This window comes from Xylocopa sonorina, chromosome 11 (genome assembly GCF_050948175.1).
Source record: "Xylocopa sonorina isolate GNS202 chromosome 11, iyXylSono1_principal, whole genome shotgun sequence".
NCBI classification, from domain to species: Eukaryota; Metazoa; Arthropoda; class Insecta; order Hymenoptera; family Apidae; genus Xylocopa; species Xylocopa sonorina.
In genome coordinates this window covers 3,257,616-3,281,450 of record NC_135203.1, presented here as the reverse complement: position 1 = coordinate 3,281,450, position 23,835 = coordinate 3,257,616, and the positions used below count along the sequence as shown (strand labels likewise).

Here is a 23,835-nt window from a genome sequence, read left to right as displayed (position 1 = left end):
AGGGTCGATAGTATTTCCGGCCATCGTTGCGATTAATCGATATTCTCAACAAGTTTTAATTTCGTAAAAAAAAAAAAACATTACTAGTGAACGAAAAATGAATTATACGTATCCATCTGTTATAATAATCTCATTTTCTAACAAATACAAATCCCTGAACTATCGAATTTCTTAATATTTTTACACTAAGATGTTTAACATTTTTTTATGTTTATATGTATTGTTTGAGAACTAGCATAAATTCTACATTTAAACATCAAACATAATTCTTGTTACATATTGACAGTCATTTATATAAATTTATAAAATAAACACATAACATTAATGTTTCATTATGTATATTTTACAAAGGAACAAATAGGAAAAATTTCGGGAGCAGTTTTAACAATTCACCTTTACAGTGTGTAATATTTTATCAAGGTAAAAAACCAATAATTTTACAATAGTAAAAGCACGATTGTTTTCATACATTTTGTATCTTACTTAGCGCGTTGATTTCACCTTGTAAATGTAGCTTACAATTGTAGTAGAATTAAGGGCAGACGGTGTTCCTGCAGCATAACGCGAATATTACTTACCGCATTTATTTTCAACAATTAGATTAATTACTAATCTTTAATATTTATAATTGGAATTTTGTTCTCAATGCACTACCGATATATCAAACGTTTATATTCAATATAGTTTCCAATTAATTTATACTTACTTTCGCACAGGTAAAAAGTAGTAAAAGAAACAGTCTCACGCTGTACATACTTTCATTACTTTTTTTATTACCGCTATAAATTACTTTATTACCGCTACACTTTTTATAAATTACTCTTGTGATGTGATTAAAAACTTTGAATTGAATTTCCAACCCATGCAATATACTTAAGGAAATCGAAGGAGGGGAGAAGAGAATTACATTTTATCAGCGCATTTTTAAGCCAGGTACCATGCATTGTTTGAAACCACAAGATTACTTTATTTGGAAGATGACTTCTCGCTGAGAAGATCTTAGGATGTTCTCGAATTTCACGACTTCTTGTCTTGTACCTTGGGCGATTCAAAGAACGCGATACTTTAAATGCAAAACGGGGCTAGAAGGGACACGCGACGCAAAAGGGAAGCCACGCAAAATGAAAAGAAAGAATCTCGAAGCCAGAGATCAGCTTTACCCTCTAGTTTCAATTCTACACAATGGATTACAATCAAATGAAGGAACAGGAGAGAGGTGAGAGGGTTGGATCGGGGTGGACTAGACTCGTTCGCTGGGATACACTACAAAGATTTTGCTATAAGGAAGAACAGAGAATACCCACTTCAGAGGACGCTTTTCTCGTTCGCTCTCCCATACAACATACCTAACGCAGAAAGTTATAACACACTCTGTTCGCAAGTACAACTCAGCAACACTTATCACGACAGCTCGTTTCGAAGTGAAGACGCGCAGGTCTTCGCTTCCGTGTCCAGTAAGTCTGTTTCGGTAATCAGCGAGCGCGAGGCGTCATTGATTGAGCAGTTTTCGAAGGAAGATGTCGCGTCACGCAGTCTCGTCGCTTTAGTTAAGGACGTCTTGATATGTTGCATGCAATTTTGTCCATCTTCATCTTTACTTTTCCACCAGATTGATACAGGGTTCTGCAATGACTCATCCGCATCCTGGTGGCCTCAGACAGGGGACGTGTATTCGAGGACACTGGTTTGTCGGGGAACAGTAACTTCTCAGTACAATATTCGCTATTTACCATCATATAACTTTCAAAGTGGCATTTCCTTCGCGAGATACATAGGGTACACTCTTTTATATTGATTTGATTTAATTCTTCTCAGGTACATCAGTCACTTAACGCATATCTTGTGTTTGTTTTTCATTGCTTCTTCTCGTTGTAATTCTTTTTTTCTTCGTTATTCTCCTCATATTATTTGTATTCTTTTGTTATCGTTGTTTTTTGTGCTATTTGTTATTGCGTAGGAACTACGATAGAGAGGGAGAGAGATACGCAACGGTATTGAGACTACAACGATACATGCCATCATTACTCTGCCCTCAAACGTCGAGGTCAGCAAACGGCACTGAATGTATTGCAATTAATTGGTGTCGAGTCCTACCTCGATATTAAGCCTTTAATTAACACTTGACATACTGTACAAATCTGAAGAAAAGTTTTCGCCTTTCACTTGTCTGCCTTTAAAGACTGCACATATTGAAAATAAATGTGTCAATTTATTGTACATTGATACAATTAATGTGAGGCGGTTGTGGATAGATTTTTATCTTCTTTTAATTTTTTAATTTCCTGCGATTTCTTTTAATCGACCGATTCACCATGATATTGCGATTATTCCGGTGCATGAACATGAAACCCCAAAAATTTACCATCAGAGTGCAATGTTACACCGTTTCCTTCCAACCTCCTGAGCACATTGCGTGGACCAAAAGCCCAATTCAAAATTATTAATTGTCTCACAAGGGTAATTTATAACAAGTGTAGCGGTAATAAAATAATTTATAACGGTAAGAAAAAAATAATGAAAGTATGTACAACGCGAGACTGTTTCTTTTACTACTCTTTATCTCTGTAAAAGTAAGTATAAATTAATTGAAGACTATATTGAATGTAAACGTAAAATTAAGTATAAACATATAAACAATAGTAGCACGTAAAGTAAACAATAAAAAGCTAGAGCATGACATATAACACCTTCACTTACAGTAAATGGTCCTTCACGCTATCGATTGTTATATCCCCATTAGAACTTAAGTCTTGACGATCGTCTTCTCCATTTACATCGGTGGTACTTGCAGCTGGTTGCAAGGGTGATTCTTTCGGAGATTCTTCATCGCTGGCTAAAATATACGTGTTCAAGAATCGGTACTAAAGGGATTGCGAAACAGCGGTTGTCGATGAAGTTAATTGGCGGTAAAGTACAATGCAGCAGCTAGCACGATTGATGAATCACAAGTGATAGTTAAGCAACATTTAAATATATACATATATGTTACAAAATATACTAAGCTGTTATTACATATATTTAGTAGTAGTACGTTCCTACCATAACCCTAACACGATTTTTCGTATTATCCGACATATGTTAAATAAAAATTTAAAAGACTTGTGGTGGTGACCCGATATACTTACTGGAACCCACTACACCATTCTCTGTAATCATCCTTTGTACCGTAGCCGGTTGACTTCCCAGCGTTGTTTCACATTCCGTTTCAGCTGTACCCTCGACTACTCCCTGCTCTTGAGTTACCTCGGTGTCAGTGTCAGGATACGATCTGGCATTTGGCGGCAAATTTAGCGCGCAGTTCGCTTTCGTCACTTTACTAGCTGACAGTGAAATTCGCTGCAGTTCTGAGCTTGAATGCAAATACAACGCTTCGCCAGCTTTCGTGAACGTCAACGAAGAAATTCCGCTAAAGAAAAAATAATAAAATGATTAGAAAATGAAAAATGCAATAAGTCAATTACAATATAGAACGCACCGATACGAAAACACATTTTTTTCCATTTTCTTGGAAATTATTACTATTTAAGTTCTAAGTTAAGTATTAAAATTCCCACAATAATTACAAGAAAAAATATCTGAGGAAAACGTAGTCGATGGTATGCAAAAACGTATAATACGCGTTTTCGTAAATGTACTTTCTCTGAAGTATATATACTCACTTAATGTCTTCCCTTTTAATGGCAGCAGCATTAAGCTGTCTTCTCAGTTCGGGGATACTGAGCACTAAACAATCTCCGAGATTAGTCAAGCATAACAAACAGGTTTCTTCGTGCGTTCCTGCAGGTTCGATCGGACACGAGAACTTTGCAAAACCAGTTTTCCTTACGCGCGAGCCCTCGTGAGCGGTAAGTTTGTATTTACAATATGGTTTTAAGGATGGAAGATTGAAGATTTTAAATTGTTCCTCGCTGGCAATTACAACTCTGTGGGGAGAGGTCATATCGGGGCCAGGACTAACGCCTTTCTCGGCTTCAAATGGTTCTGGTAACGGTACGCTGGAACCATCGAGAATTGTGATCGCGATTACAGGTGCTCTATGTTTTAATTGAATCTCTTTTCCTAATGTACAATTTACATCCTCCTCTGTTCTTCTAACGCCCGCGGGCACCGCTAACGTAAATACATACACTGTACCGTTATTAGTACCCGCCCAAAGCGTAGGCGTCGTATTTTGCACTGGAACAATAAATCAAGCGTATTAAAAAATAGTCGACTTATCTACGGATTTAAAAAATATATGCAAATCTCACGCTTACTGCTTATAATATAACTCCTAGCAAAGTATAAACATCGAACCATCGACCCTAGTGCATCATCCACAGGTCTCGCTTCCACTTGCCTTTCCACAGGTTTTAATTCTACCGGTGAAAGATCGCCACTTGGTGAAGAAGCGACACTAGACCTTTCCAAATTAATTTACCCGTCATTTATTACGTTAATACTACTTATTATTTTAGAAGTTTAACAATTACTTACGTTTCCTTCTTCTTCTCGGTGACAGTATTTCTTGTTGGACTACCGGCGTTTGTTCGACGTTGCGATCGTCCTTTCCTTAATCTTCTGAAAGACTCCCTCAACGACTTCTTGAACGATTTCCTTCTAGAAATTGGTGTGTCACCTGCTCCGGAAAGATCTGCGCGTATAACACGTTGAAACTTAATTAGAATCGATCGGAACAGTGCACAAGCATTAATAACGTAATGGATAACGTGCAAATACCATTCGGATTGAGTGTACACTTCACGCTGACAGCCTTTGCTCTTGTATAATCGAAAACAGCTAAACCGTGAGCCGTGCCAGCAGCAAGTAATCCCCATTCGCTGTGTATGGCCAGTGCCGTAACCGCAGCTGGTGGATATAATTGAAGAAGACTCTGAGGTTGGAAACCAACTGCGAAAGATATGCTGGTTGTCCTCGCCGGAAGATGATCGTGACCTTTCCAAACAAATCCGTCGCGATCATTTACTATATTCATCGTGATGGCTTTGATTTCCTTGTTCACTGGTTCGGTCGATATAGTGGCAGTGATCATGTGACCAGCAGTGCCAGCAACCACCAACGTGGAAGACAGGGGGCAAAGTAAGACCTTTTTCACCGCTAGCCTCGGATCGTCCGAGTATGGATCGAAAGTTCCAACTTTCCTGAACGGTGGCCACTCATCCTCGTCGTCTTCCGGTGGTTGCTCGAGAACATCTAAGTGTTCACCGGTGAACAGAATAGATGAGTTGTATTTGTAAAGAGGTGTCAAAGCAACGTCCGAGGCATTCCAAAATCTCACTGTTCCGTCCTCGTGACCGGTTAGCAATAACTCTCTGCCTTTCGGTTTGTCGCTCCCTGATTTTTGATTAAGGATGATTCCACCGTCTATAGGCCATGGCTTATCCGAGTACAGATGTTCAGTCTGCGCTTTTCCAGCTGCAACAATGTTGTCCCATAATTCTTCGGGGACGTTTGGGACGTGTTGCGAACATGTGACCTGTAAATAATATTGTTAACACAAGGATGAACGCGATATAATATTTATGCAATTGTATACCACGTATAAAGTATTTCAATTTATTTTCGGTGAAACAAGTTGCATACGTATATTACGATGTATGACAAAAAGTGATGTAATAAATATTTCTATTTCTATGTTTTATAAGCAGGCAGTATTTATGAAATGTAATTGAAGAAGTATTTCATTTCTATGAAAACGACTTCCCCATCTTGTATTCGAATGTTAAATAAATTAGGAAGTATATTTACCGCGCTCGCGTGAAGCGATACCAAGTAAGGTAACGCCATCATCTTCCACTCTGGATTAGTCAAATCAATAGCCACTACTTCTTCTTCAGCGAGTACTATAAGCGCTTCTGGACTGTCGAGGGCATCCTTACCGTCTTCTTGCTTAGGGAACACAGCGAAGAAGTCGATCACTTTGGACGTAAAATCGAAAACAACGTGCTTCCCTTTTGCCATAACTGTGATTGTGTGACGATCGCCATAACTCGCGCGTTGCATTCCACCCGAAAATAAAACGAGTTCCCCGTGCCTACAAAGTGTTTTATACGGTGATCAATTATCTTGGAATTGTTTCAAACACGATACAAACAACAATTATGATATCTTAGATGTAAATCGTATCCTTTTGGAAGAATTATCCGAATCGTTGCATTTAATTATCCACGACTATTATTCACGTTCGATGTCCGACGAAGCTAGCCGTGATTGTCGTGAGAAGTTTGGATAATTTGTCCAAAGGGACACACTTGAATACCTCGACTCGACGACGATTGTACGACGTGGCTGTAAAACCATAAAATCTCTGACTGAAAACGAAATGAAAGTTCTCTACTCACTCAGCGGTTGGGTAGACGAGAATTTTAGAGACAGCTTTACACGGGAACGGTCCGTAGGGAGTAGTCGAGTCCAACATCTTATCGCTGCCTGGACTCCAAAATGCGTAGGATCCATCGTTGTGAGAGGAAACGAAACGGGTATCGGAGACCCAATGGACCGATTCCAACTGTTGCGTGGAGACGAATGTCTGCGCACGCGAAAACAAACCCATCAGCTGCACGTACACGTTCGCCAAAACCACCAAAGACACAAACAACAATCAGAACGAGCGGTACCACTTCATAGTACATGCTTGACCCATCGGTATACACTTTTACACGCGTTACTTGAGGCCCCGCAGAATCATGCAAACACATGATCCCTTTACATTTCGGGTACCATCCCAGAATTAATATTATCATCGAAACGAGGAATTTGTTAAAATTGAATCCATTTACAAAGGACACTCGTCGAATACGACGTACCAATGGATCAAGCATTGCCCCACAAATGTAGTAAGCGAGTGTATTTGAACTGTCCTGTAAGCGTGTCGTTACATTGGCCACACTATATAATCCTGTACACGTAAACGTATGTGTGTATGTCTTGTATGTGTGAAGAAAAGATATGTGATGATGATACGAACGCTCACCTGTTGGGCTCCAGGAGTCGCTTTGTTCCACAGGACCATTAAACCACGATTGTATCCTATCAGAATATTGTCCGGGTGGCCTGGTTGTTCCGCTATCGCCTCGACCGCTCCTGGATTCTTCTTGTAGTCGTCCGGCACGCTGTCGCAACATCGATACATCACGGGCACGTTGAATGTAACTATATCAATGTCAAACCGCCTCCTCGCGATTAAGGATCAAACGCTTTGTTCCTTAATGAGACTCGATTAGAAAAGAATCGGGATTCACATGGTTTCGCGTTGAAAGGTCATTGTCTCGCGAAAGGCCGATTAAACGTGTCAAAATAGCTCTGCGTCTAGCAAATTTATGTCAAATCGTTGACGGCAACCTGTCAGATTGTTATTCCGAGATATGCATCGTAATTGCACAGTTGGACTTAAGATGGTATACTTTGCGTATGTCATAAACTAATTGATCAAATTCTCTGATCTCCAGTTTAGTTTCCTTTTTAGTCTCCGTCTTTAAAACGATCATATTTGTCAACAGACAGAACTTTAATACTAAACGCGATTGTTTCAATGTTACAACTATTAATTCTGCTCAAAACAAATTTTTTAGACTCCTTTTCTGAATTTTTCTAACTTTAATCCCGACAGAGCCCGATAGCTTCGGCGTTAAACGCGTAAAATACAAATTGTCCTTACTTTTGCATCACAACGTCCTGGTAGATGATATTGTCGGGCATCACGAATGTTTTCAGGTTGAGAAGATAGATGTTTCCGCCCTCCGTGCCTAGAAGCAGGTGTTCGCCGCTCGATTCGAGGCACATCGCCGAAATTTTCTTCAGTTTACCCTCCAGCGAGAGCGACTTGGTCTCCACGACCGAACTCTCGTTGATCTCCCATAGATGAAGAGAGTTGTCGTCACAGAGCGAAACCACGCGTCCCTGTTACGTTTCATTTTAAAACGAATCATTTTAATATTTACTACCGCTAATCGCGTCGATATTAAATGAATGAAATCGACACGTGCGGTTTTTCACAGCGTTTCCTCGGAGCTCGCTATCGTATGCACGGATACGAAAAACTCGAGGCTTCGTAACACCTCTGAATCACGATACAGATAAGCAAAGTAATGAGTAAGGGTATTGTAGCCAGTTTCCACAATAATTTCATCGTTTCTCATGGTACAACTCCCGCGTCCTTTTTCTCCCGGTTATACGAATGGGCTCGTCGCAATAAGCGAAGTGAAAACCTGTGGAAAACGCAAGGTTAAGACGGTCTACCTCTGCGTTTCTTACTTTCACGCGAATCTACGGTAACGAAAGCGTGTTTTCCGCGGGCTGAACATCCCCCTTTCCCGTGTGTCGTTAACGCACGCGGTTAAATAATTGAGACCGTGTACTAGATCGTTACGTTGGTAAAAGCTTGTCCCTTTCTCCTGTCTCTCTTCATTATGTTTCGTCCAATTTGTACAATTATCCGTTAACTCGCGATGATCCGACTATTACGCAATGAACGTGTTTAAAAATCGATGCGATTATCGTTTTTTTTTTAAGTAACGTTATGCAATATCCAACGTTAATCATATCGAGGCAATAGTAGGTACGTGGGGAATAAAAAAAAGAGTAGAGCTCGGTTCTCGATAGAGTCACAGTGAGGTGATTATAATCGTGGAGGTACTATCTTATCGGTTTTAGGATTCGCTTGAAAAATGATCGCGATAAGGAGATTTCATGGCTTGTAACGAGTAACGTAAGCGCACGTTGGTGCTCGATCGGGCACAGCTATCGATATGCCACGCCTATTCTTTGTAATAGTAATTTCACCCGGTTTTCTTCATAATTTGACAGCCTTCTCCTTCTATTACACTTATCCCTTCCTTCGCATTGGTAATGATAACCAACGTATGCATGTACGTCTGCATCAGCGTGTCTGTACCAATAACATTGTTTCATATTCATTATATGGAATGGAATTATTATACGGAACGATTAGGCTATTACTATCTTTCCCATCTATGCTAATATTTTTGCAAACAGATGATTAATCGAAGCAACTAGCTTTTTTAGAACTACGATGATCCGTAAAGGAAGCAGTTGATCCTTATTCAGTAAACGAGCAATAAAAATGAACTCAGACAATGATAGGCGCCTCCATGGAGGCATCCTCATAAGTTTCTTGCAACACTTGTTATCTTAATAATCTTTCTACAAAAGTAATATCACATATTGCTATTTATTATTGCTATATCTGTTATCAGGAAAAGATATTTTGTAAATAAGTGCCCCGTTTCAGCTCTACGTATATCTACAGCAGGATTCTTGGTAGTACAATAAGATAAAGATTAAGTTATAAGATAAAGACACCTTTCCACCGTATCGTTGCTACAAAGATATTTTTATATTAAAATGAAATATTATTTACACCTTCAAGTAGTACCAGTGTTGCGTTTCTTGTACATTAAAGACACGATCGCTCTATGAACCAATAATTCTTTTCATTGTACAATTTTATAGAAAGCAAATTTTGTAGAAAAATTAAGTTTCGATAAAATAATACACCGACGCCTGTAATATCTGCAACCGTCGTTCAATTGCCATTCGATCAGTTAATCGTGCAATTCCATCATCGACGAAAATTGTCTGGAAATTTCGCAATGAAACCTCCCGGACATGAAGGAGTAACATATCTTTTAAAACAAGGAAAACAGGAAAAGCACCGCGGCGCGGTATACCTTAGCGACCTTTACGGAACGACGTACAATGGTGTTCGTATATTATTCGTAGTCCCACACGCGTGCGAAAGCTCGTTGCGCGTGTCGCACACAGTTACGCAACTCGGCAACGACGGAGCCGCAAAAGCCGAACACGGGTGTCGCGTTACCACGTGCAACGCGTGTGACTTTTAAAACAACCAGAACTTCACACCTCCCTGTACCTTTGATTACAATGTACGTAAAAGATATTACTATCGCCACGGGTCTGGATTCTTGGATAAGCCTTACTCCACTTAAGTTTGCTTTCTTCCCTCCAACCTGAATGCGAATACTTCCTCTAAGCATACGTTTGGACGCGCGCGCTACCGGATACAAGTTTAAAGAGGACATGCAAGTTAGAAGAAAAGAGCAATTTAGAATAACGCATACGTTATCTAGAAAAAAACTGCTATTAATGTTTACAACGTTCGTTCTAAAATTGATAAAGAGATTTGCAAAAGATTTGATGCAGTTAGAATCCGTATAGAATGCAGATATACTGAGGTGGATATAGTAGAGTCAATTGTTTGGTAAAGGTAAAGGTACTAAGAAGTAGTGGAGTATAGTTTAACGGGAACTTAAAGGTGGATAAAAATTTCTGGAATTTCCCGTTAGACGCTAATACCATTTCTCCGTAGAAGTTAGGAACTATTAGCGTGGTCATTAAGAAATCTGAACTAGGACGATAAGACAGCTGGCATTCTTCTCAACGCATAGAATGTTTCATTTTTTGATTTAGGGAAATTTACGCATGCTAAAATTCTGCTAATAACTCGTTATTTAATTTATCCTATTTACTTCAACCCTAAAATATTATATATTACAAGGATTCAGCGTTTTTATAACTAGCAAATTTTATACCAGCCGCCATTGTGGATACTATAACGTAATTTGCGATAAGTATATTTTATTTACGACGTTTTGTAGTTTCTGATTTGCAATATTGTGCCACGGAAAAATAGCTAGAGAGATGCTTTTATACACTTTAAAAAATTCTGTTAGAAATGACGACCCATACCCGTGTTCTAAAATTAATAAAAACAAAGGTCTTTTCCTTAACAATCACATTTAAGTCTAAAAATGTGTAGCCATTAGACAGTGTAAAATCGTAAAACAAAGCGATAAAAGGGAAAATATCTCTTACCTCATTAGGCAAGGCGACGATTTTCGTGACAGCATTCTCTCCGCTTTCAATGGTGTGCTGTCCATAGAATTCCACGCCTGGTCTGCCAAATCTGTTATAGCGTGCCAGTCAAAGAAAACAGAAGAGACTATAAGTACCTCGATTAGAAACAGCAAGGCGCCTCTGTTCGCATGTTCCAAAAAGAAGCTGCGATGTTTCGAAAATGACTGATTTAACGCGCTGACAGAGACGATTGTGCACAATCCGCGGGACGGTATAAAAGCGTTTTGCACCATCGTCGAATTTTATCCTCGACACGCATTGTGCAACGGTTTCACTTGAAACGCTTCATTCCTTACATCATCGATATGATATAAAACATGTACATCAATGAAGTTACAAACACACTTCGAATAAAACGAGGAAGGAAATTCAGAGTTTGTAAACATTTCGAAAGTAGTTTATAAACCATCTCTCTGTCCCTCTCTTTAATATCAATTGCAGACAAACTTTCCCTAAAAATTTAGTAAGAACGTTTGCCGTTCGCCTTGCGAAATTATGATGATCGTCCTTTGATTACGTAGCCGTTCGAACATCTGCCAACGGAGTTCGAATAAAGTTAGCACGTATGCAGACGAAGTGTACGAACGAGTGAATTAGGAACCAGACCTTTCGTGCAATGGTGATTAGCATTTTTGCAGACCGTAGACGGTCGTCAAAGCGTGCGTCAAACGATGGACGTAATAACAGCTATGAAATTATCTTTTGGTAAACTGAACTGTCAAATGAGTGAAAAGAGAATGTTTTATCGATGTTAAATTTGCCAATTTCATTGAAATTTCCCTCGAGAATTTTAAGAGTCAGAAAGACTGAGAGAAGAGTAAAACTTCTCCCAACTAGAATTATTCTGCTGAATCCGATAGCGAACCTAGCACGAACTGGGTAACGAGGTAATAAAACGCTTGTTTTCTCTGTGTTTGTACGCTGATTAATTTTTAACCGTTTGTTCGGTAATGAGCTTCTTAACGACCCAACAAGATGTTTGCATAATTTCAAATTAAATACTGCACGCGGTCTAGGAATGATTTAATGCTTCTACGGTACACCAATCGGTCGTCAAAGGAACAGTAGTTACAATGTCCAGTTTTACGTCTTGCTTCAGAAATGATGGGACTTGAACGAAACAAGGAAACGTTGATTTGCAATTCCTCGAGAGTAACATGAATTCGAACGTTTCCTTCGTCTGATTCAATCTGCGTTTCGCTTCCCCGTACTAATTATCAGATATTTATCATGATACATTTCAATTAATCTACCTTATATATGTAATTTATCATGACTAGCTTCCACTTCCAATCATACTGCTGCATGTATTACATTGATCATACGTCCGTATGATCTCACCTTTCTAGGAAAGTAAATTACAAATCTTAAATCGAATCAGAACACCTCGTTTACTTTATACTATCGTGCACGACTCCGATATGTCGATACGGTCACTATCAACGTTCGCAATTCAACGAGAACCCAGGAAAAAGTATGTACCACACTCAGATATGATCTTCACGCAGAAATCACGTCGATAAAAGACAACGACTATCCTATGATGGTGTTTGTCGAGACGGTAAAAAGCCAGCATGTTTTCTGAATGAAAGTTGTGGTCAGAAAAGTCAGAGGCGTGAATCGAAGGGTAACACCGACGAAGAGATCGCGGAATATCGAATATCGCGTATCTAAAATTAGTAGTGCCAGTGGAGAAAGTGGGAAAGAGATCAGAAGAGACTGGCGTCAATCATGTTCCCGTTTCCATTTCGATAGTAGCTCTCGTAAGTTTTCAACACGATTTATCGGTAATTACCAACGTCGTCGAGTGTCAAAAACGCCGCCTTGAGGCCAGACGTCCCATGGACGATACAAGTTCAAAGTTGTAACTACTAGATAAGCTTCGTTGATTTAACAATTTGTGAATTTGATACGAAATAACTACAAAAGAAATTCTTCAAAAGTCTAGTTAATGATGCGAAAAAATTTCACACGAACATCTCGATAAACGTAAAAATGCGACGAACGACATCGTCCTTTAAGAGTCGATGCTCCCTAATAAAATCCTAATAAAATCCCACGGTATATTTATTCGAAATCATCGCCGCTAATAGCTACGTATGCGCAGTTGGCGCAGCAGTGATACTCGTCTAAAATAATAAAAACGAAAGAAACGAGGAAAAAGTGAACTAATCGAAGGTAAAAGCCACATGAGCAAAAAGGATACACCTTGATGGCGCCGGATGCAGTGCCGATGATCATCAGTCGCAAACTCGGGTCCCATGCGAGAGCTGTAGGTTTGTTTGGGAACCCATGTTGCACCGTCTGCAAAGAACAGGAAACGATTGTTATTAGTACGAGTAATTATAACTATTAGCATAGTTGATGATGGCAGAGGATCGATATAGAGTTATTGTATGGCGCGTTAAGTTAAGCGCAACATTTAGTACGTTGCGTTAAGTGGTTAGGTTTGTCTCGGTGAAAATTTTGGTGCTTAAGCCAGAGCTTTTAAGTCGTTCGAGTAGAACATTGTTTATTATCCAACGATGATTTATCGTCCCTTATTCAATGCGCCAGATAATAAACAGTTGATACTTAATGTTACTTATACTGTTTAATTTCTATTTCATTACTCGCATGCAAAATATTTTAATATTTAAGCAATTTTATCGAAATACTAAGGACTAAACCTATCACCATCGTCTCAAATTAAATTTCAGACGAAAATATATTTTTAAATGTTTAAAGAAACCAAAATTTAGCTGACTACCCCTATCTGTCATGACTCATAGAACATAGAATGTCTATTTATAAGACAAAACGGATTTTATTTTTACACCGCGTAATAAAAATACTCGTACGGATACATATTTTTTTCAAGCTTTTCGAAAAGCTTCTCGCTCGATGGATTAAGTCATGTCGTGATGCCCGTGATTCATAAATTGGCTCGGTCATTTCTCCCGGCCATTCTTTGAAACAATTCTACACTGGTCGTCGCAATCAGTAGACTATTTATACGAGAAAGTTACTAAAAATAGTAAATGCTATCTCCATTGTCTCTGGTGCGTGTGTGTATGCTCGCGCGCATCTCAGGGCAAAAAATTTGATCCTTGATAAACATTAGTAGTGTACTTGGAATTTCTATGCCAATACGTATGCAGGGTGCATCAAGTCGAATTATTAATAAAAAGTGTGGCAAATTAAATTTAAACTTCTACTCGTTACTTATTACTCGCTGCTTATTAACCTTCTAGAATAACGGGCCTTTTCTTTCTGCTCAACTCCCTTACACTCGCTTCAACCAGTCTTGTTACTCTTAAAGTCGACGTAACTGCATCTGTACAAAAGTGATGGCAAAGGAAGGGAACGGATACATATCAGTTATCATAAAACTGTACCAAAGCATAAGACAGTATCACATACAGCAGACAAATACCGATGCACCATTTGTGCATGCGCATCTGCATTCGAATAATTTACAATAAAATCACTCCCCCTCTGAATTAAAATGAAAAGCTCCTCGCCTGTAACGCTCGAATGCTCGAAATAAAAAATAAAAAGGAACCGCGGTGATTAAATAGAATGCGAGGCAAACTCAATTAAGGGAAAGAGCGGCTGTTGGTTTAACGATCTCGTCCTCCCTTTTCCGCGACTCGTTTTGAATGCAATTGACGGTAATTACGAGCGACGGTCGCTTCCGACTTTCCCGGCGCAACTTTTGCCCCGCGGTCAACATCAACATTTGGGTGAAAGGAGCGCACCGATGATTACTCATCGATGAGTCAGATTTTGTTAGTCCCCGTTAATCGAGCAGGTTTATCAGTTCATGGTGCACGCGTACTCGTCACCTGCTTCGCAAACTAAAACATAAAGAGTTTCTTATCCGTCCGACAATTAAAATATTTCTCTAATACTCGTTGTAACAATATACATACACATCCTGCCGCGAAGGGCGAAATAAACGTTGTCATTCGCGATAAGAGAGCCTTATCAAATGAGATCCGGACAAAGTTTTACTATTTTCAAGAGGCAAACATAGTAAAATGAAAATTATATTCCTTCTTATCGGTGCACATGTTCCCCTACTAAAAGTAGGTGTTTTTACGGCCATTAATATATCAATCCTCGGATTAACACTTAACGGGGAAACCTTGAAATCCGTGACTATCGTGCTTCTGTTTCGTAACTACAAAACCGATGTGACTATGAGATGCTCATGTGCAGTGATTACGATCAAGGATACTACGTTATTGCAAACAATCGAATCTCATTTTAAGTACGCGTAACAGCATACAATACTCTCCCTTTATAAATTTATTATATTTCGTTCGTTTATCTACAAAGAAAAATTACTTTTATGTCATGCGACAAATATATCAGCGATATTAGACGTAACTATGCATCGAGATACTACGTTTGGAGACAGGTTGCTAAAAGGCCAGAAAGTGCCGAAACTCGTTTTACCTGAACTAAAAGATCCTCCGCAAGTAGGTATGCTCAAGGTGCAACCCCTAAGAATTAGGACTGCCCATAATATCGATTTAGCTCGCGCTCCCATCGTGCGATTAGAAAAACGAGCGTTCCCTGACACGGTGTAGAGGGGGTGAGGCCTTGGCCCAGGTAGTTTCCATGAGAAAGGATGTCACCATTTCCAAGTTTCAGGGCGGTCTACAGTGAAAATCGAAGTAACAAGATGCACGAGCACGAATCGACAAAAGCACAACAAAGGAATTCTTAGTAAAGCTTAATCTACCCCAACCTCAGTTTTAGCTTAATCTCAATGAACCTAACCTTGACTGAAGTTACGTTAAGCGAACATCGATCAAACGGTACACCTTGCTGATGGTCACGTATCGGAGAAAAAATTATAGCTTCGAAATTCATTCGTTTTATGAACTGCCTAGTATATAGGTCTATTTCTATATCAACAATCTAGTTTTACAATTTGCAGTTTGTATAGACCATTTAGATCGGTATTACCTACTGGGTAGTGCATGATTAAAAACTTTATACCCCCTTTTAACCCTTTTAACTGCGGGTGTGGTTTGTGAATCACATACTAAAATTATAGCTAGAGACGAGTGTGGTATATAAATAACGTGTTAATTTTTGCTAATATCAAATAGCGGATGTGGCTTATAGAAACAAAAATGAAATAAATATAATAAAAGAAACCTTTTACAATAGAATATCAATTCAATAACATAAAAGTAGAATGTATATACTTATTTTTATTTTATTTTTCTTCTGCTGTGCTAAAAGTATCCGCTGTTAAAGGGTTAATAAAATAAAAATGCTTGCTCGTCTACAGTGATTTAATTTCATTTCTGGAAACGTTAAAAATTATTGCTCAATTGATAACCCGATGTAATATCTTCGATATAAATATTTCTCGTTGATACTTATACGTGTATTTCTAGACTATTTGGAATACTATAAAATTGCTTGTTCGTTATCGTTTTCGTCAGATCGTTGGTTTTATTATTCTATTTAAACCAGAACGAGGAACATTAGTCATAAATTGATAACAAGTAATAATTACTTTTTAATCTGTTATACTTTTATGAGAAAAATACCGAGTTTAAAATAATTTTCCGCTAAAAATAATACGTGTACAGTTACTGAATCATCTTTGTACCGATGCTAATTTACGATAGAATCTTTGAAATAATCCGTATAGGTATAGCCAACAGAATCTAACGGTATATTCTTGCGAGTATATTGAAGCGAACGTAAAAAGGGCTAGGCATCTTATCATGTTTTTGTTTGCACAGAAAACCGATAATATCTTCTCTCGTATCGTCTTTCCTTTGTGGGAGGAAACGTACGAGAAATTATTGATAGGATCGATGACAAGCGCGATACGTTGATTGCCCAAAATAATTTCATGAACGGAATTAGCACGATCGACATTTTCAGTTAAATATTTTTCCAAAGCATACAACAATGTAATTGAAAGGTTTCAAAATTACTCTTTCGTTTGACGGCCTCCAACACCTTTATCCGATCGAATAACAAAACAGCATCGCTCGATGACATAACCTTAATCAAATGTTATTCGACTTCTGATCGGTCCGAATTGCGACGTGAACGCAAGGTTTGCGTAAACGTGACTACTTCAATTAAGGTAACAGACACCCTCCACGCCGAGGGCTTTCTACCTCTTTTTTTTCAACTCGTACATCTTAGCGCGCGGGGTGGGCCACTTTTGTAATTGCTTAACCTACAGATTAACCTACATTTCCTATTTCATTCGCTGACCAAACGAAAGTAACGTCGCACACATGTATACCTAGGTATAATTACTCATAACGAACGGATCATCCCTACTGTCTATCGCTCCAAATCAATGGATTCCCTGTGTCCTATAAAAGAAAATCTGTAGAACGAAGGAGATGCGGGGAACGCGCTTTGAATTTACCGGGTGCCCTTGACAAAAAAAAATCGTATTCCATCACGGATCGATGTGAACCGGCGGCATGACCTGATTTACACTCACGACTGTTTTCGCAATCCGTGTCGTCAAACTTCGAATCCAGCAGACGGGGAATTAAACCGCGATAAGGTTTCGCGACAGTGCATCCGATGGCCAGCGACGTTGACAACCAGCCGAGACAGAACCGCTGAAGAAACGCACCGCACTGCGCGACCACAATAATCCTGACTCTTGCACCGTGTCTCGGCCATCCGTAGTCTTCTAGACTTTCGGTATCGATTACGTTCGGGTATCGACCTGTTGATTCCGCGTCGTTCATTCTTTAAAACAAGCTGTATCATGTTCTCGGACAGAGACAATTTTAGAATCGCAATACACCGCCATGAAAAGTAGGAAAAAAGGAAAATGTTGGTCGAAATGCTTGAGAACAACTTCGAGATTTGTCTTGAGTATTGTATGGTCGTCTGTTATGCAAACGTCACATATGAGTGTCAATAATCTGTGAGAAACAGCAACTCGTAGTACGTTTGATCGCGCGTTGAACCCGTGCGCGCGAGATACCAAAATTAAAGTAGAATTTGTTCGATTCCCCTTTATCGAAACAGGTTTCTCTCTCTCTCTCTCGGCTATGCACGAATTATATCACGAGATATTTATGGATCTCCTTGAGACACAATATTTGCCATCTTTTTTACAATTTGTATCCTTTTCTTTTCCAAGACAAGATTTATCTGCAAAACGATCGAAGAGCTTACATGTGAAAGGAGCTGGTGTTTTGTAAAACGCATCGCGTGTCAACATCGTGATATCACGAAGCAACAGATTATTATCTGACATGATAGCAGAATAAACTTTCAATTGCAAGCCAATTGACTTATAAATAATGAATGTGTAAATAAAACGAAGAAAGACGACGAAGAACGACGAAGGATCGGTCTGTCTTAAGAGCCGATAGCTTGCTTGATAAAACTAACCTCTTCTTATCGCATCTAGTTTTTCAAGTCGTTTATCTTTCTTCTCTGCTTTTTTAATAAAAATTATTTTTAAAAACATACATATTTATCCAAAAGACACTGAACCATTTATGTAGAGCATAAAATAACAAAAGAAAGTAAAAGCCATCGTCGCGACAGTCTGCGCGAGATGTCCTTTTAGAATACCAAAAATCGTAAACTAAAAAAATGCAGCAAAGCACAGACTATGTAACTGCAAAAACCGCACTCTATAAATGTAAATGAAAACGAGTTTGTTCCAATGTTCACTCTCACTTTTCTCTCTGCGCCGACTAAAAAACGAAGCAACGCATCTTTATTCTCCGTTGCCTCGTATTTGTTCGCTTTCTTCGAGAACGCCAGAGCACAGTGATCTTATTCGGCCTAAACACACTATCTATGATAACATTGTTCCATCGTAAAGGTGAATCTAATCTATTTCGGTGATCACGATGCCCGGAGAGAAAAAAAATAGTGTCTCGTAAAAACGAACGAGTGGAAGAAAGTGTCGGCGCGTTTCACCGGTTCGGGTGTGGGCGAATCTTTCGATCGGGCCTTACCTTTCGAAAGGCAAAAAGATCCTTTTGCAGTTTTTGTCGCTCGGCCGTAGGTTGTTGGCCCTTCCCTCTGATAAACTTGAGCATTTTTCTCGGCGTTGTCTCTTTCTCGAGCGGTGCGACACGTCCGTTAAAAACGGTTAATCCTCAGGTGGAACACCACGACGTATCACTGCCGTCACGAAGGGCTCGGATAAGACCGCGAGGACCCAAGCCGTAATTAAAACATTCTTGAATGAACGGTAAAACTCGCGCGCGTATCACAATACGTATTTCGTCGGTGTGTTCGGTCGCACACGTCCGATACGCCTGCAACACGTCAGTCCCCTGTCTTTCACGCCGTATCCTCCTCCTTCCTTCCTTCTCCTTTTCCCGCACTTTCTTCTTTTTCTTTCTCTTTCGTTCACTCACTGAATCCAGTCTGGCTGGCCGATGTGTCAGCCGCTACGCGTTTTTTAGCGACGTTCCGCGAGAAATTTTCGGGTATTGCCCGAGAACAGTTTCTGACGACAGCTCGCACGAGAATCGAGCCTGTTATCTAACTTACGATACGAATGGACATGTAAAACCATTGAAATATTCGACAGAGGCGTAAAGTCATTCCACGTCTGTCGCTCGCGTCTCTCGTGTCTTTTGCCGTCGCGTCGGCTTTCCACCAATCACATGTTTCGGCTACGTTCGACCATACTCGGCCAAAGTCGTCTGTGTTCGACTATAGTCGGAACGAAAGCTTGTGTCGGGCGCGCCCGCACGAACAATGACCTCGATCAGGCTTGCCAAACCTAACGATCGAATACCCACTTTCACTTTATACAATCGCTGACCGTTACGCTCATGGAAATAATATTTTACGATGACGTTCAACATTTTGAATCTCGACTGTGCGTTCACAGAATATTGTTTAAAAAAAAATAATTTCATACTTTTACAATACACGTTATCGCATCCTAAAAGAAATTTAAGAAGTTGGAACTTTAGATTATATACATTTCGAAAAGGAGAAATAAACGTTTTTGTGTATATTAATTAAATGCGAAATTGTAAGTTCTTTAAAAATGTTACAAATGATAAAATTAGTTACAGATAGCTAAAAATGTGCTTATTATATATATATAAATCTATTTTCATAGTATACATATTTGAATTTTCATTCCGAGCATGTATCAGGAAATCACGCGCTGGAATGATTTCCTGAATGCTATATCCTATCCAAGTGTTTTAATTATCATACACTCGTTTAAAACATTTAGTTTCTAATTGTGATTATTTTTAAATATTACTTGCATCTCTATCACAATTTTTTTATTCATCCTGTGGACATACTTCATGATTAAAGCTGTTGATTCGCGCTCTGCTTCATAATATACATATATTTCTCACTTTTCAATATATATAAATTTATACATAAATAAACGTATATATTAAGTATAATAAAATTACCCTGACTTGTTTTAAAATACTGTATCTTACAAAAGTTATGAATAATAAATGTACAAAATATGTATAAAAATGATCAAATTATAAAAACATCTATGAAGCAACTTAAAAATAATTTTGTTTGACCAGCTCCCTTGTTCAATGTTTATTATAAAATATTACTTTGTATCACGTATCGCGTCTATTTCTGTTATTAGATATTGTCATAACAAGAATAAAATTTTTGTGTAACATTTAAAACATTCTTTGATAGTTAAATATCAATATGCAAATAAGAAGCTACAAAAATTCTCAGTATTTTATTAATATTTTCTACTGTTTTTAGGTTGACATTATCCCGATTATCGCTCGGTTTATGCCAAACATTTGGGAAAGGGTATGGTATCAGATGCAAAATAGGAGTATCTGAAAGAAAAATACATATTTTGCATATAATGAACATATAAAACGGAGAAATGATAAATATACAAATAGCAATATGACAATAATTACTGCGATGTAAAAATGGAATGTGATCATCCTCGATGTGGACTTCCATAGAATAAGGCTGGAAATATATTTGCGCGGGTTGTCCATAGGAATATGACTCAAATTTTTTCGAGGAAGCTAATTTATTTTCTATATTCATTAATAAAGAATACCATTTTCCTGTATCACTAAAATAACTATAAAATGTTGGATCTGGCGCACCTATCAGATCTAACAGAACTAGTAAATCCTATGAAAAAACAAGGAATTAATATTTATATGTTTTAACATTTTTGTTTGAAGATACTTACAATTTTATCCAATTCTGAAATATTTTCTCCAAGGTCGTAAGTAGTATAATTATTGTGCCACATTTTAGCTAAGTGCCTTGCCCCATAAATAGAATCTTTTGGGCCCCATTCTTTAAAAGCTTCTTCGCCATCAAAAAATATAAACATTAAACTAATATCATTCTGCAACAAGAAGGATATTATTATACAAAGTTCTATAATAATTAATAGTAGTCACTTACACTTTTTATAGAGTTTAAATAATTCTTCATAGTTTTAGCCAAGTTAATCATTTGAGTACATGGTACTGCACTGTCTGTAGCTCCAATAAAATTTCTTTGTCTAGTATACTTTGAGTCATAATGGCAAGCTAATGCCAAATATCTTCTTGCATTAGGATTCAATTTTGCAACAATATTTTCAAATTGTAAGGATCCAAAGTTTGGAGTGTGTTCATTAAAAATATCAGATTCTACAGCCCAACCAAGATCTTCCATTGACTTCTTGATATACTATAAAAGGAACATCAACAAGTTGTACTTCTTATCAATAAACGTACATTTTCCTGTATGAATTCTATCTCTCTCTCTCTCTCTCTCTCTCTCTCTCTCTCTCTCTCTCTCTCTGTCTCTCTCTCTCTCTCTCTCTTTCATTTAAACATTTTTTATTAATTTTTTAAATACATTTCATACATTATATAATGGTTAATTTAACATATTATTGACCGATCACAAGTTATTTGCGTTTACACTTACATTATGCATTTCTATTTATGAAATCAAATATTGTAAAAGCTTTGTTCACCGTGTTTAGATGTACCCACTCTATTGCAAAGAAAATACTTTTCTTGGTATTTAGGTTTTTATCTCAATTTTAGTACTACAAAAACTTTGATAATGATGAAACGCATTGGTGAAGAAATTTTCAATGACATATACACATATATTTTATCCGATTGTCCGAATGATTTAGAAATAAACTGTAGTGATTCGGAAAGTGATAGTTTACCAGAAAATACTAAAATAATAGTCGGTGACACGAAATAGCTTCTATATAAAATTGTTGGTTAACAATATGTTAATGCTTCCATTAATTTTATTCCTACTATTTCAACTTACGTTTTTTACCCTCGTATGCTCTGGCGTGCCGACTATTCTCACGACACATATGTTATCTAGAACTTGATCCATGTGATCGACATCTGACAGATCAGACAGTTTCAGTATTTGATTTCTGGATAGCCTAGTTGGCGTGTGATAATACTAGAATCATGTCATGACTGTAACTGATGTATGTGAACGATGGTCAATGAGGTGTATTACGAAACATAACTTTTGTGTATGAATATGCACAGGAAATGTGAAAACATTCGATAAACAAGCCAGTGATAAAGATGTTGTAAATGTACGTATTATATACCTTTTCATCTCGAAATTTTGTTTGTTTTATAATATCTGCGTCGATTATAAAAAAACCAACAGAAATGAAAAGCATTTGCAGAACAAGGTCGATCATGATCATCGTACACTGTAGCAAACTTGCACTGAACTGAATGCCGCGAAACAGCCATTGTAGTACCTGTTACATCCATGCCGCCATTTTGAAGCGGTGGTCACGTGACTATAGAAGATTATAATTTTGATTAGTTACTAGCGCTAGCCAGTATATGCGCATTGATTAAATTTGTTTTATATTTTTTAAGATCGTATCGTGCACATAAATCTTTATAAATGTTATATTGAAAGATACAAGTCGTTTAAATCGAAGTGGTTTAATTTTATGTACGATATCTCGTCTTCGCATGGAAGAGCAAAGACAAACACGAAACTGGAATTTGATGGCTCAGGGAAGAAAAGTCTTTCGCATGTTTATAACGTATCAAATATATTAAACAACTTTTAATGATACGTTGCACCTTTTTATATTAAGTAAAGGGTTAGGATTCTTTTATATTTTGTTTTTTAAAACAATGAACGGTTTCCAATTTACATATAAACGAATAGTTATACTTATACTAACCAAATTTTAGTCCATTTTGCCTAACTCTCACAGTATAATCGTAACAATTGGAGAAGTAATTACTAATGTGAATCCTGATTTCATTTATTTGCTCAAACGAATATGTATAAAGTAAAAGTTGAAGTTATTTTTTTTACTTTTTAATACCTTACGTAAAAATACCGCAAAATATGAAATCTTACAAATCGACGTTATTACAAAAGAAAAAAGAGAAGATCTATACGTTAAAAAGTCTAGTGAATTGATGATGCGAAACATCACTATGAGATGAGATATTTGTGAATGATAACGATGCACCCATTTTACGCTTTCTGCTATTTACTCCGATCTGACTATATAACGGATATGTATCTCTCTTGCACCATATTGCCGAAATTTTTTCGCAACAATCACGATCGAAATTTCTACACGATTAGAACATATAAATAAACAAACTTTCACTGTGACATTTATCCTACGCGTCTTTTTCCATTCTCTCCATTTATCGTCTTTTACTGAATTGCCGATTTCTCCTTACCGTCAAATATCACTCTTCTAAGTAACAAATCTCTACTCTAATTGTAAACATAGATAACGAAATATACGGTGACAGAACACCGTCAGTTTACAGGTTATTAAAAGTAACATACTTGAAGGTAAGGCACTGTAAGAATTAATAATCGACCAGTCGGTCGTATGATACGATCAGAAATTTAACGTCACGACTATACGAAATGTTCAACAATATACCGTTACTAACTCTCTTAAAAAGATCGTGTATC

General features: G+C 37.8%; 3 protein-coding genes across 5 annotated transcripts in view; all 3 read right to left on the bottom strand.

Moving 5' to 3' along the window:
- LOC143429406 (casein kinase I) overlaps nt 1-23,835 on the bottom strand; it is a 66,048-nt gene that overhangs the window by 27,398 nt on the left and 14,815 nt on the right. The gene's annotated exons all lie outside the window — the stretch shown is intronic.
- Nucleotides 395-19,519, bottom strand: L(2)gl (LLGL domain-containing protein l(2)gl). Of its 2 annotated transcripts, none has more exons than XM_076905025.1 (14): nt 18,864-19,519; nt 13,103-13,200; nt 10,855-10,945; nt 7,658-7,899; nt 6,974-7,112; nt 6,342-6,556; nt 5,749-6,034; nt 4,720-5,476; nt 4,477-4,633; nt 4,257-4,402; nt 3,660-4,176; nt 3,126-3,406; nt 2,698-2,833; nt 395-551 (listed from the first exon to the last, which is right to left on the bottom strand). In XM_076905025.1, the coding sequence occupies exons 1-14, from the start codon at nt 18,945-18,947 to the stop codon at nt 533-535; spliced, it is 3,168 nt and encodes a 1,055-aa protein (XP_076761140.1). In that variant the 5' UTR covers nt 18,948-19,519; the 3' UTR covers nt 395-532. The 2 variants fall into 2 exon arrangements, with proteins under 2 accessions (XP_076761140.1, XP_076761141.1); XM_076905026.1 differs by having other exon boundaries at nt 6,342-6,529; nt 18,864-19,516.
- Nucleotides 20,467-22,665, bottom strand: LOC143429408 (glutaminyl-peptide cyclotransferase). Of its 2 annotated transcripts, none has more exons than XM_076905065.1 (6): nt 22,475-22,612; nt 22,174-22,340; nt 21,298-21,567; nt 21,077-21,238; nt 20,790-21,015; nt 20,467-20,702 (listed from the first exon to the last, which is right to left on the bottom strand). In XM_076905065.1, exons 2-6 carry the CDS (start codon nt 22,243-22,245, stop codon nt 20,551-20,553), a joined length of 882 nt encoding a protein of 293 aa, XP_076761180.1. In that variant the 5' UTR covers nt 22,246-22,340; nt 22,475-22,612; the 3' UTR covers nt 20,467-20,550. The 2 variants fall into 2 exon arrangements, with proteins under 2 accessions (XP_076761180.1, XP_076761179.1); XM_076905064.1 differs by having other exon boundaries at nt 20,468-20,702; nt 22,174-22,317; nt 22,475-22,665.